The sequence below is a fragment of the Haemaphysalis longicornis genome, unplaced genomic scaffold (genome assembly GCF_048455015.1).
Source record: "Haemaphysalis longicornis isolate Haplotype H1 unplaced genomic scaffold, Haemaphysalis longicornis Haplotype H1 scaffold_26, whole genome shotgun sequence".
Lineage (NCBI taxonomy): Eukaryota > Metazoa > Arthropoda > Arachnida > Ixodida > Ixodidae > Haemaphysalis > Haemaphysalis longicornis.
In genome coordinates, this window is record NW_027526319.1 from 3,539,367 (window position 1) to 3,551,627 (window position 12,261).

Here is a 12,261-nt window from a genome sequence, read left to right on the forward strand (position 1 = left end):
AGCATCAGTGCCTAGACATGTACGCAAGGAGTATGGTTCTTCTATACAAAGGGTTTTCTAAACAAGACACAGGAGAATAGACCGCTAGAACGAGTGTATGTATCACTATGTCAAGTTTAAACACTGGTCCTAGTTGGAATAGGTACAGGATTCTCATCTGCTGTCCGGCCTCGTTGTGGTACATAGATGACGCCAAAATATCTGTCCCACTGCGAACAGGCTCGTTCACGTTTTGTTCGCTGCTTATGTAGGGTTATGTCCACGCTTTAGATCTAACCTCTGGGGATTGTTGAGTTCCTAAAGTACATGATAACTAAGAGTGTCGAACAAGTATACGAACACTACGAGGACACTACGGGCACACTACGTTTTTTTTCTAATAAGACAGGTACGCGTGTTGATGCCTGCAAACAGTTTTAACTCAAAAAAAGAACGCTGTAGATTTTGGAAAAGAATATTTGCAGAAAAAACCTACAATATTGGCTGATTAGAAATAAAGATATAATTTCAGACACAGCGTCTACTAAAGCCACTGCTACGCTACTAACTAGTATATACTGCCCCGTACCACTGCGTCAAGAAGACCACAAGTTAAAGAGACCCTGCACCACACTTTGAGCATTCAAAATAAACCTGCACGAAGTTTAGCGCACACCGCCAGGAGCACCTTAGGCAAATATCGCACGTTTACGGGAAGTGGTAACCTTGCGAATCTTTGGCAAAGATGGGCGAAAACAAACTTGGGGCTCTCGTCAATTCTCCTCATTATGCACCGCTTTATTACGTCATTCAGGCATTACCTGTTCGATTTGCTGTTGCTGGCAAATGTCACGTTTTATTTATCGCATTTGCCGTGACGACCCGACGTCGTCGGCGCAGTGCACCAACCTCTTTTATGCCTGAAGTTCCGCGTATAAATTTGGCTTTTGTTTTGTGGTTCGAGAGAACGCGTAGTGTGATCGACGAAGTCAATACCCTACTTTCGACGAGACCACTCGCAAACAAGCGTTAATTGTTTCAAAAATGACCTGCTACCTCGGCGCGTGCTTGCGAGCAGCCATTTTTACCATCTTTGTGCCGCACGAGACGGGATACAGATATCAAGTCGCGTAGAAAAAAAGAAAAATCCACGCCTCGTGATATATCGAAAGCCGCCAAAGAGAACGGCACGAGCCGCTCCCTTCTCCAGGAGAGAGCCGCATTGGATTCGTCCCGCAGTCCAAGGTGGAGTTTTGGGGAGGGAACGATTATGTGCAATTGTTTATCTTAGGTAGCTCCGGTGATACTGAACGGATTTTTATCATCCCTGCGGGAGAAGACAACTGGGGCTATATACTTTACGGAAAAGTTATTCCGAATAGTGGGTGGTAAATGCTGCAGGGTCACCTTAATTACATTGCTTGATAAAAGACCATCCATGCAAGGTTCAAAACTTTCACAATCACCATATCAAAGTTCACACATATTCTAAACAGCCAATGTAAGGTCACAACGCTGCAAGCAAAGTATAAAATTATATCTACACAGAAAGGTGCACAGAAACCCTCGCCAAATGTGTGCTCTGAATACTGTAAAAAGACGTAAATATGGGTGGGTAATATCAGTACGTTTTGTTTGTCAGCCTATGTCTACTTGACTTCACCGTTACCAATTCAGAAGAGATTCTGTAATGGTAAGAGTGTATTGTTTATGTTTGGGGTAATTTTAATGATATAAGTTATGGTGGTGGTGTACTTTGATTGGTATGCGACTATATTTTTTCAACAGAACTTGGTCGCACTGTAGACCAAGTAGTAGGAAAAAAATCTCTTCCATAAATGCACTGAAACGAATGCCTGAGACATGTGACAAAGGCACTGTGCGCACTATTCGTCTGGAACGTGAAAACATCTTTAAACACTTCTATACCACAAATCAAGGCATTTTTATCCCTAAGCCTACCGAACACGCCATACGTGTAATTTTGGCAAATTCTAGCTCTAGAAACTTCATTCAACACGCAAATAGTCGTACCGAAACACACTATTACACTTGAAATTTTTCGTGCTGACTGATGAGTGCAGCCCCGTATTACTGTCTCCTGTAGGCTAGAAAAGCAGTTTTATTTCGTTTAATTACATTTCACGGCATTTATTCAATATTACGTGCCCGAAGACAGTACATAAAAGTTGGAACAGTGTAATAACAAAATAAAATAAGAAGTTGCACATTAGTACAAGAAAACAAAAAAAAACAAGTATAACAAAACGAAATTACATGAGACAATAACCTCTTTAGTCCCAAGAATGCGCAAATAAAAAGGTCACTTGGGACGCTCTTTCATTTGGCTTCTTGCCTATACAAGCAACACCGAAAATTTACAAACGCGGAAAATTAAATAGAAGTATGAAAATTTGATGGTACCAATTTTGGTACTCTGGGTAGGGGCCTATAGAAACAACTACAAAAGAAGTTACAAAAACATTATAGCATCACAATTTCATGGTGCCGAATGGGGTACTCTGGCTCTCAATTTTTGTGAAACGCAAGGAATCAGTTGCGGTTCTGCAAGCGTAGAAACACATAACACTTCAGGCATCTGACTCTTGACTCCCCGCCACATAAATGGAAGCGGCACTTCATTTCAGAGGTTAGATTTTTGTTTAGTATCTCTTCGAAGATGACTGAACATATTGCGCCATCTTCCAGTATTTAGTGAAACCAGGTCTCCCTCTTGCGGCACTACAAATTTGAGCTCGAGAATTTTAAAACATGGCAAGTTGCACCCTTTGAAACAGTGGTACCCAAATGTGTACTCAGGGACTGAGAAGAATAAATAAACGCTAGCAGCACAGTAAAGCCACTACTACAAACGCAAAAGACAACTACGGCGTTCAGGACGTGACGTCTGGATTTTGCAAACTGGTTAATTTGCTACGTGTTACTGTATTCCCTGGTGGGCGGCGCACGACTAAAACGTGTTTTTGTTATCAGCTGTTACTGGCCACTTTTTTTACGAAGTCAGCAAACTGGGCCAAGACTGATGCCCACCTTAGCTCGTGGTCGAGGACAGCCCGATCGTCCGATCCCATGGGACATGTGCAGCAAGCGTGCCACGTGGTGTGTGCTAAGTGTCGTACCAAGCATTCCAAGTAGGAATCACTCCACAGAGGACCTTGGGATGCACACTCTTGCAGTGGTACATCCCTCAGCTCAGCCCCCTGTGCGCGCATCGCCGGGCTATTGACGAGCTTAATGGCCAGCTTTGCCCCTGTTGGAAACATAAATTAGTGCATGAGATGGACGGGCGTTTGAGCGAAGAAGTTCATGTGCACAGTAAGTAAAATCTGCGCGATAAGGAGAAACAACAATCAGTTCAATGTTGCATTTCGGGGCTTCGTCAGACCCTCGATATTCCGTAAGTAGCCATGCCTTAAATTTACTTGTCATGACATGCACTGCAAATAAGGCAGCGACCACCACAAACTCATCTGTTACCTTTCTGTAAAAGCTACTGTTACTTTTCAAGCTTCGACCTGAAGACATTGTGCTGGTAATTTTAACGAAGGTTGTGGGAATTGCGGAGCTCCGCCATCTTTCCTATCCCTCTCGGCCCGCCGCGGAGGCGAGAGCGGTGGTACCTCTCTCTCCGCGGTCGCGCGCTTTCCCCCTCCGGGACGATCCCCGTGAAAGCGGGGGGGCGCGGCCGACCCCCTCACGTGACAGGTTTGCCCGGGAGTTCCGGCGGCCTGGTCCGAGGCGAACGACGGAGGTAGGGCCTTTTTGGACACGAACCATCGTCGGGAGCGGCCGTAAGTTCGACTCGCTCCTTTTTGGCCTGCCTTTGTCCGCCCTCGCGCCTGTCTCTCCCGCCCTGGCTAAGGTGGTCGGTGGTGTAGAACGACGCGCCCGATGTCTCCTTTATTGCATTGCAATAAACGTCGGAGTGGGCGAATTCTGTGTCCTGTGTTCCTTGCTGTTCGCTGCCGATACGCCAAGTTGGTGATCTGTGGCGGTGTTCAGTGGAGCTAGCCGTGCGGCCGGATCTCAAGGATCGAGCTAGGCCGCCGTCAGAACCCTGGTCCCCACATTTTTGGCGCCCGAACGTGGGACTCGTTTTCAAGTGAATCCGAGGTTCGCTAGCTCCGAGGAATATGGCACAGGATTATGAGTTGGTGGATTTGATGCTGTTGGCCGACCTTTGTGATCATGCCCGGGAGGTCCCGCGATGCTCTTCATCAACAGCGCCCACCGCAGCCGCAGGAGCGGCTCGGGTCCCCCTTCTCCACGGCCCCTACGCAACCGCGAGTGCGGCTTGCGCACCAACGAGAATTTCGTAAAGTTCTGAATTCCGCGAGCGCTATAAGTCAGGTGACGCCGCGCTTTTAACCACCATGCGCCGGGCCTACGCAGATGCTGCGGCTTGCGCACCAACGAGAATTTCGGAAAGCTCCGAATTCCGCGAGCGCTCTGCGTCAGGCGACGACGCGCTTTCAACCCCCATGCGCCGGGCCTACGCAGATGCTGCGGCTCGCGCGGCAACGAAAGTTTCGGAAAGTTCCGAATTCCACGAGCGCTCTACGTCAGGTGACGCCGCGCTGTCAACCACCATGCGCCGGGCCTACGCAAATGCTGAAGCCCCATGCGGCGCGCCTCTCGTGCAAGTGAGCACGCAGGCGCCCGTAAGCGAAGGAATGACTGTGGATGCAGCTTCCATCGCGAACGCTCTCGCAGGCGCCATGCAGCAAGTGCTGCAGGCGGCGCGCTCACCCGCTCCCAGGGTGCAGCTACAGATGCCGACGTATAGCGGTTATAACGATCAAGTGAGCGCGAACGCTTTCCTGCTGGCTCTGTGCCGTTACGAGCAGGCGACCGGCATCAGCGAGAGCGAGGTGCTGCACAGAGTTCTGCCCGCAGCCCTAGTCGACCATGCCGCCCGGTGGTATCGAGTGATAGGCCACACGGCGCGCACGATGGATGACTTCCGAACGATGTTCAGGGAGGAATTCCTGCCCCTCGACTACCTCCCGCGGATGCGTAGAGAGTTGGAAATGCGCACCCAAGCTCCGGACGAATCGATGATCGAGTATGTCCGTGCGATGCAGGAGCTTTACGAGTACGCCGACCTACATGCCCCGAACTCGGAGCGGGTCGATCGGGTCATCAGACAATGCCACCCCACCTTTGCCTTGTACTTGAGGAACTGCAGGTGCAGGGATCTCAACGAGCTGGCGGCTGAAGCTCGTCGTGTGCAAGCAGCAATTGCGGCTGCACGCGCGTATCGGCCACCGCCGCCTCCGGTGGAAACACTCGAACCAAGCTGTGCTTGGCGCGGCGTTACGGGCAGCGGACGAGTCGAGGTCGGCTCTACGTTGATACCCAGCCAGCGAGAAACGCTCGGTTTTGGGGACCGAGCGCTGGACCCCTACTCGTATGGGTTGCGCAACGCGGAGGCGATACGGCCGGAGGTCCTGGCAGCCCCGCGCGCAGTGCACACAACAAACCTGTAAGGTGATCGGCCAGCGAATGCTCCCAACACGGGATCGGCGCTGCCCCAGTTGCCTGCACCCGCTCACAACTCGCCCCCGGAGAACCGGATGCGGCCAGCTGGCCGCGGAGCGTACGAGCAGCCTCGATCGGCGCAGCAAGCAGCACGGAATTCTGTTCGCTGTTTCAAGTGTGGCCAAGTTGGTCACATGATGCGAATCTGCCCAGGTGGACAGGGAAACGCAGCGGGCCGCCGGTGAAGTCGCCGGCGGCTGATCAACGCGCCCGAGAGGAAAACATCACCGCGCCCGCCGCATTCCGAGTCGGAGTTCCGACCAGCGCGCCTGCGCCCTTTCTCGACCTCGCAATTGCGGGGCGGAGTTTTACGGCACTGCTGGACACCGGGGCAAGCACTTCACTCGTAGGGGACGAGGTCGTTTCCCATCTCGAGCGCAAAGCTATTCGGCTGCGCGCACGGAAGTTGCCGCTCCAGCTTGCGTGTGGTGATGTTACGTCACGCGGTGCCGTACGCCTCGTCGTGCGTTGGAGTCAGCGTGTACGGCGAATGCGTTTCGTCCACTTGCCCGGACTGAAGGTCCCAGTCATTCTGGGGAGAGACTTTATGTCCAAGGTTGGACTGGTCGTGGACATCGGCAACGGAGGCTATCGGGAGGGTCCGTTTACGCCGCTAAAGCCGTTCGCCGAACCGCCGCCTACAGCGAGGTCGCTGTGTGAGGTCGCCGCCGAAACGTCCCGCGCGCCGAGGGAAGCAAAAGCTTCAGGCGCAGCCGATAGCCGGCGTGCGCGGCACCCTCCGAGCTCGGGCGTTGCCGCTCCCGGCGCGGTTGATTTCTCCTGCGCCGCCAGCCCTCCAGCCCGAAATCAGAGCGAGGAGTTAGGCGCGCTCCTAGCAGGTGCTAGTGAGCTGACAGCGGCGCAGCGTTATCGCGTCGTGGACGTCGGCAACGGAGGTTATCGGGAGGTCCCGTTTATGCCGCTAAAACCGTTTTCCAAGCCGCCGCCCGCAGAGAAGTCACTGCATGGTCGCGCCGCCGAAACGTCTCTCGCGCCGCGGGAAGCAGGAGCTTCAGGCGCTGCCGGTAGCCGGCGCGCGCCGCAACCTCCGGGCTCAGTCATTGCTGCTGCCGCGGCTGATTTCTTCTGCGCTGCGCGCCTTCCACCCCGAGGTCAGGGCGAGGAAGTGAGCGCGCTCCTAGCAAGTGCTAGTGAGCTGACAGCAGCGCAGCGTGACCGCGTCTTGTCGTTGTTAGGTGACTTCGGCGGGATATTCACTGAGCAAGCAGGTTGCACAAGGTTGGTGCAGCACTGCATAGAGACCGGCGATGCTCAACCATGGAAATGCAATCCCCGGCCCGTCAGCCCCGCCAAGAGGCAGGCAACTGATGAGGCGCTGGAGGAACTGCTGAAAGCAGGCATTATCCGCCGCTCGACGAGCCCGTGGGGGTTTCCAGTGGTGCTCGTTCGAAAGAAGGACGGTAGCTGGCGTTTGTGCGTTGACTATCGGCAGCTGAATGCGGTCACGAAAAAGGATGCGTACCCCTTCCCGAGCGTTGACGAAATCGTCGCAAATCTCGGTGGCGCAAAATACTTGTCCATTTTGGATGCCAGCAAGGGGTACCTTCCGGTCGAGATGCGTCCCGGCGATGAATGCAAGACAGCGTTCACTTGCCATCGGGGGCTGTACGAGTTCGTACGTATGCCTTTCGGTTTGTGTGGAAGTCCGAGCACATTCCAACGCCTGATCGACCGGGTGCTCGGTGAGGCAAAGTGGCAGCATGCCCTCGCCTATTTGGACGATATTGTCGTCTACTCCCGCACCTTCGAGGAGCACCTCTGCCACCTGAGAGACGTCTTGGGACGACTCAGGGCGGCTGGCATAACCATCAATCCTGCCAAGGCGCAAATATGCAGCGCTCAAGTGAGCCTGCTCGGCTATCGGATCGAACGCGGACAGGTTTCCCCCGATCCCGAGAAACTCCGGGCGATCTTGGAGTTTCCCACGCCGAAGGATGTCGCCGGAGTTCAGCGCTTCCTAGGGATGATCGGCTACTACCGCCAGTTTATCCCCGCTTGCGTGCGACTGCAAGCACCCTTGACAAAGTTGTTGAGGAAATCCGCCCTTTGGGAGTGGGGAGAGGAGCAGGAGAGCAGCCTACGCCAGCTGGCGAAAGCTATTGCAGACACTGCATCGCTGAAGCTGCCGGATCTGAACAGGCCATTCGTAATCCAAACAGACGCGAGTGACCTCGGCGTAGGGGCAGTGCTCCTCCAGCTGGATGGAGAACAACTGCGACCCGTGGCTTTTGTGAGCCGTGCGCTGACACCGGCAGAGCGAAACTACTCCGTCACCGAGAAAGAGTGTCTGGCCATAATCTACGCACTTTGAAAGTTCGAGATGTACGTAGAGGGGGTCAAATTCACGATGGAGACTGATCACATGGCCCTCACATGGCTTTCCCGCCTCCGTGAGCCCAGCGGGAGGCTCGCGCGATGGGCCCTGACATTGCAACACTTCGAATCTGAAGTTCGCTACCGCAAAGGTGCCACGAATGTGGTCGTGGACGCGCTGTCACGGGCGCCGGTGGACGACACCCAACCGGCCGGAGAGGCCGAGGAGGACGCTGTAGGTCAGCGACCCTTCTCGGTGCGGGGAGAGCGCGGAACGCGGGAGGACCCAAGTTTCGGAAGCTCAGAACACGTGCATCTCGTCGGGGGAGGAGTTCCGCTCGAGGTTGCGTTCAGTCGGGAAGAGCTAGTCGAGGCTCAGCAGGAGGACGTGTTTTGTCGGGAGGTGATCGCCAGTCTTAATGAAGAGACGGACCCTCAGGCAAATCGAACACCGGTGAATGACAGGCGCCGGGAAGCTGCTGGTATTGCGGCTGGCGCGGGCTCTAATGCAGCTGGTATTGCTGCGAGCGAGTTGGAAAGTTACCTGCTTGACGCCGATGGAGCTCTGCTGAAATACGTGCCCGGCAAAAATGACTCAAGTGAGTGTTTTAAGGCCGTTATCCCGAGCAAGCTCAGGTGTGCTGCATTGCAGCACTACCACGACGCAGACGGCCACGGTAGCGCGCCAAAGACATGGCGGAAGCTTTGTCGGTAGGCTACCTGGCCCGGCATGAAGGCACAAGTATGTAGGTACGTACGCACATGCCACGTCTGCCAGGAGCGCAAACCGCGAGGCGGTAAGGCGCCAGGCTTGCTTCAGCCTATCGAGAGCACAAAGTCATGGGAGGTCCTGTCGTGCGATCTGATGGGCCCGCTGCCGCGCAGCAAGAGAGGGTACAAGTTTGTACTCGTGGTGACATGTCACTTCAGTGGGATCGCTGAACTCTATCCGCTGCGCAAAGCGACAGCACAGGAGGTCCTGCAAAAGCTGTCTGAGGTGTTTTGTCGCTACGGATTTCCGGAGCGGCTGATTACCGACAACGCCACGTATTTCACATCAAGGTTGTTTCGTGAAGCGTGCGCGGCAATGGGTGTCAGGCAGCAAACAACATCGTGCTATCACCCCCAGTCTAACGTGACGGAGCGACGAAATCGAGACACAAAGCCACTGCTTGGGGCATATGCCCGGCGGCAACAAGACTGGGATGAGCACTTGAGCTCGATCTCCTTCGCTCTGCGCACAAGCGTGAATCGGTGCACGGGCTTCACGCCCGCATTCCTGATGTTCGGCAGGGAGCTGAACACACCGACGGACACGGTTCTGGCCAGGAGGTCGACCGCAGTCCCCGCGAAAGCAGCAGATGCGGCTTACGCGCGGCGCTTGCGCGAGCGTTTGGCAGAAGTCATCAAGGAGGCTAACCGCAGCCGCGGTAAGGCCAGGGTCGACGAAAAGGCGGCCTACGACCGAGCTCATCGAGACGTGGCGTACCAAGTGGGCGACACTGTCTTGAAACGCAACCACGCGCTGAGCGATGCCAGCGCAGGGTTCGCGGCCGGTCTCGCACCCAAGTGGGTAGGACCGCTCGTAGTCGCCGAGAAGATCTCGCGGCTGAATTACAAGCTGAAAGACCTGAGGTCTGGTCGAATCAGCGGCCCCATTCACGTGGGCGAGCTGAAGCAGTACTTTCCAAGGGGAAAACTGCCGACGCTCCCACCCCGGACTCGCGAGGTCGCGAGCTCGAGGGTGGTGCAAAAGGAAGGTTCCCGACGCACCGCTACAACACCCGCAACAGGCGAGATCGCTGACCGGGTCACCGCCCTCCAGCGCGCCAAGTTGCGCACAGGAAGGGTTGCCAGAGGAAGCTCCTCGCGGCGCGCCAACAAAACGCGCAGCCTACGCCGTGAGGTCCGGCAATGGGTTGCACGGGGTGACTCCAGAGGGCGCCAGCCGGCAGGAAGCCACTGCTGACGCTCCCACTTCGGGTGCTTCGGGGAGGAGGTGCTGAGGGAAGGTTCCCGACGCACCGCCCAACACCCGCGATCGGCGAGGTCGCAGACCGGGTGGGCCAACGTCTCCGGATGGTTCAAGCCCGCACGCCCAGGGTTCGAGCGACCCTCCAACCACGACGCCTCCAAACCACGCCAGGCCTGCTGCGAGCCAGCCGGGCCAGCCGCCACCCCGGGAAGAACGAGAGCCCAGCGGTATGCCAAAACAGCAGCCCGTACAGCGAGTGAGCTGCGCGGCGGGCCGGCTCCCGCGGTCAGCTGATCGCGCCCCCTCCTCCACGTTGGCGGAGGCACCCGTCCGAGGTGCGCCGAGCGCTGGGCTAACTGGCTACCTGGGAGGCAGCACTACGAACGCGGCCTCCAGCCCGGGTCCGGGCATCAGAGGTGGTCACTGCTGAACCCGCAAGTAGCGGAAGCCGCCGGCGGTGCGGCAGGCAAGCGCCCCGTCGGCGAGGGGCGAACCGCTGCGGGAAGTGACCGCCTGGGCGCAGCCCGCTGCCCGGGCCCTGTGCTCAACCGGCCCAGCCTACTTCTCCGGCGGGGCCTGCGGACCTTGGGCCGTCTGACGAAATTAGGTCAACCGGCGGACTGTGGCGAACTATGTGGTGATTGTGGCGAACTATGTGGTGGCAGTGCGGTGCAACGCGGACGCTGGGGCAGTTGCGCATGTTCGGGATTGGACTTTCTTGGACTTGCTCAAGGACGTGTGCCAGGCAGCGAAACGAACGGTGAGGTCATCGTTCGCCGGAGACCTCGAGGTCGAGCGGCTTTAGTCAAAGCGGGGAGGGATGTGGGAATTGCGGAGCTCCGCCATCTTTCCTATCCCTCTCGGCCCGCCGCGGAGGCGAGAGCGGTGGTACCTCTCTCTCCGCGGTCGCCCGCTTTCCCCTCCGGGAGGATCCCCGTGAGTGCGAGGGGGCGCGGCCGACCCCCTCACGTGACAGGTTTGCCCGGGAGTTCCGGCGGCCTGGTCCGAGGCGGACGACGGAGGTAGGGCCTTTTTGGACACGAACCATCGTCGGGAGCGGCCGTAAATTCGACTCGCTCCTTTTTGGCCTGCCTTTGTCCGCCCTCGCGCCTGTCTCTCCCGCCCTGGCTAAGGTGGTCGGCGGTGTAGAACGACGCGCCCGACGTCTCCTTTATTGCATTGCAATAAATGTCGGAGTGGGCGAATTCTGTGTCCTGTGTTCCTTGCTGTTCGCTGCCGATACGCCAAGTTGGTGATCTGTGGCGGTGTTCAGTGGAGCTAGCCGTGCGGCCGGATCTCGAGGATCGAGCTAGGCAGCCGTCAGAACCCTGGTCCCCACAAGGTCATCGGAAGGGAGGCAGCTATGGACCAACAGAGGCAGTCATTTACTCATCTTGGGTTGCTTTTAAAAACCACGCACAATTTGCAGAAGTCAGACTTTTTGTTCGATAGAGAGCACGTTGACCCATTTTGCATGAAGTTCTTCCTGCTCTAATGAAATTTATTCCGGTTTGCATTGCTAACCTGCACCATAACACCTTCTATTCCCTGTACCCGTTGTCAGTGCTCAGAAATTAGAGATTTGCACTGTTTGTCTAAAATTCCAAGTAATTACGAAGTTCCAAAAAGAGACTAGTTGGTCTCACCCTGCACAGAAAGCCGGAGGCAGGAGATAGCGCTTGTTCTTGAAACCACAACGTCAAGTGACACAGTCTTCTACCTGCCTGCGTCCATAACGCGCGGGTGCCGGGACATCCAGAACGGTTTAAAAGGTGATTCGTATTTGGCTGCGCGTCGTCTGCGAGTCACTGAGGCGTGGGGTCCAAATGTATTTCCTGATCAGGCGGGGTTCCTTTTGTCCTTTTGGCCTTCCACCTTGCGTTGTCCAGTTTAGCTAGTCGTCATCCTCCACTTCCCCTGTCGTCTCATATCGCCTTCTCATTCAATATAGGGCCACTCCCTCCTTCAGGGTAATTTATAGCACAGTAACGTGCCCTACATGAACTGGACACACAACGCAAGAACCTGGACACAATTGAACTGGCGTCATATGAACCCCTAGACCTGAAAGAGATTCTGCTTCGGGCCGCTGGTACGGTAAGCGGTGCAGGAGTCGTCTCTCACAAATTGAATGACGTTTCCACCCCTCTACTATCTTCACAGAAGAAGCACATACGATTCAACACCGGCAAGCCTTCTCAATTTAGTAGTGCACTTCTGCTGCTCTAAAACACGTATCAGTAGTCAGCCACAGACGCTTAATTTCTCGCCATTTTTGTCTGAACGACGCTGTCGAGTCATGGCATCATATCAAGGTTCTTTTATGCTTTCATCTTAATTTTCTTGTTTTAGTTATAACCTCCATTGGTACGTTGTCTATGCTCGGCCGCAGCTTCATACTTGTTTTTGTC

The 12,261-nt window shown here is 55.3% G+C and overlaps 1 protein-coding gene across 1 annotated transcript in view; it reads right to left on the minus strand.

The window, feature by feature from the left end:
• Positions 1-12,261, minus strand: part of LOC144172811 (glucose dehydrogenase [FAD, quinone]-like) — a 65,481-nt gene that overhangs the window by 925 nt on the left and 52,295 nt on the right. The window contains exon 9 of the mRNA XM_077701437.1: positions 3,031-3,250. Within this exon, the coding sequence (XP_077557563.1) occupies positions 3,031-3,250 (220 nt within the window). The remainder of the gene's footprint in view (positions 1-3,030; positions 3,251-12,261) is intronic.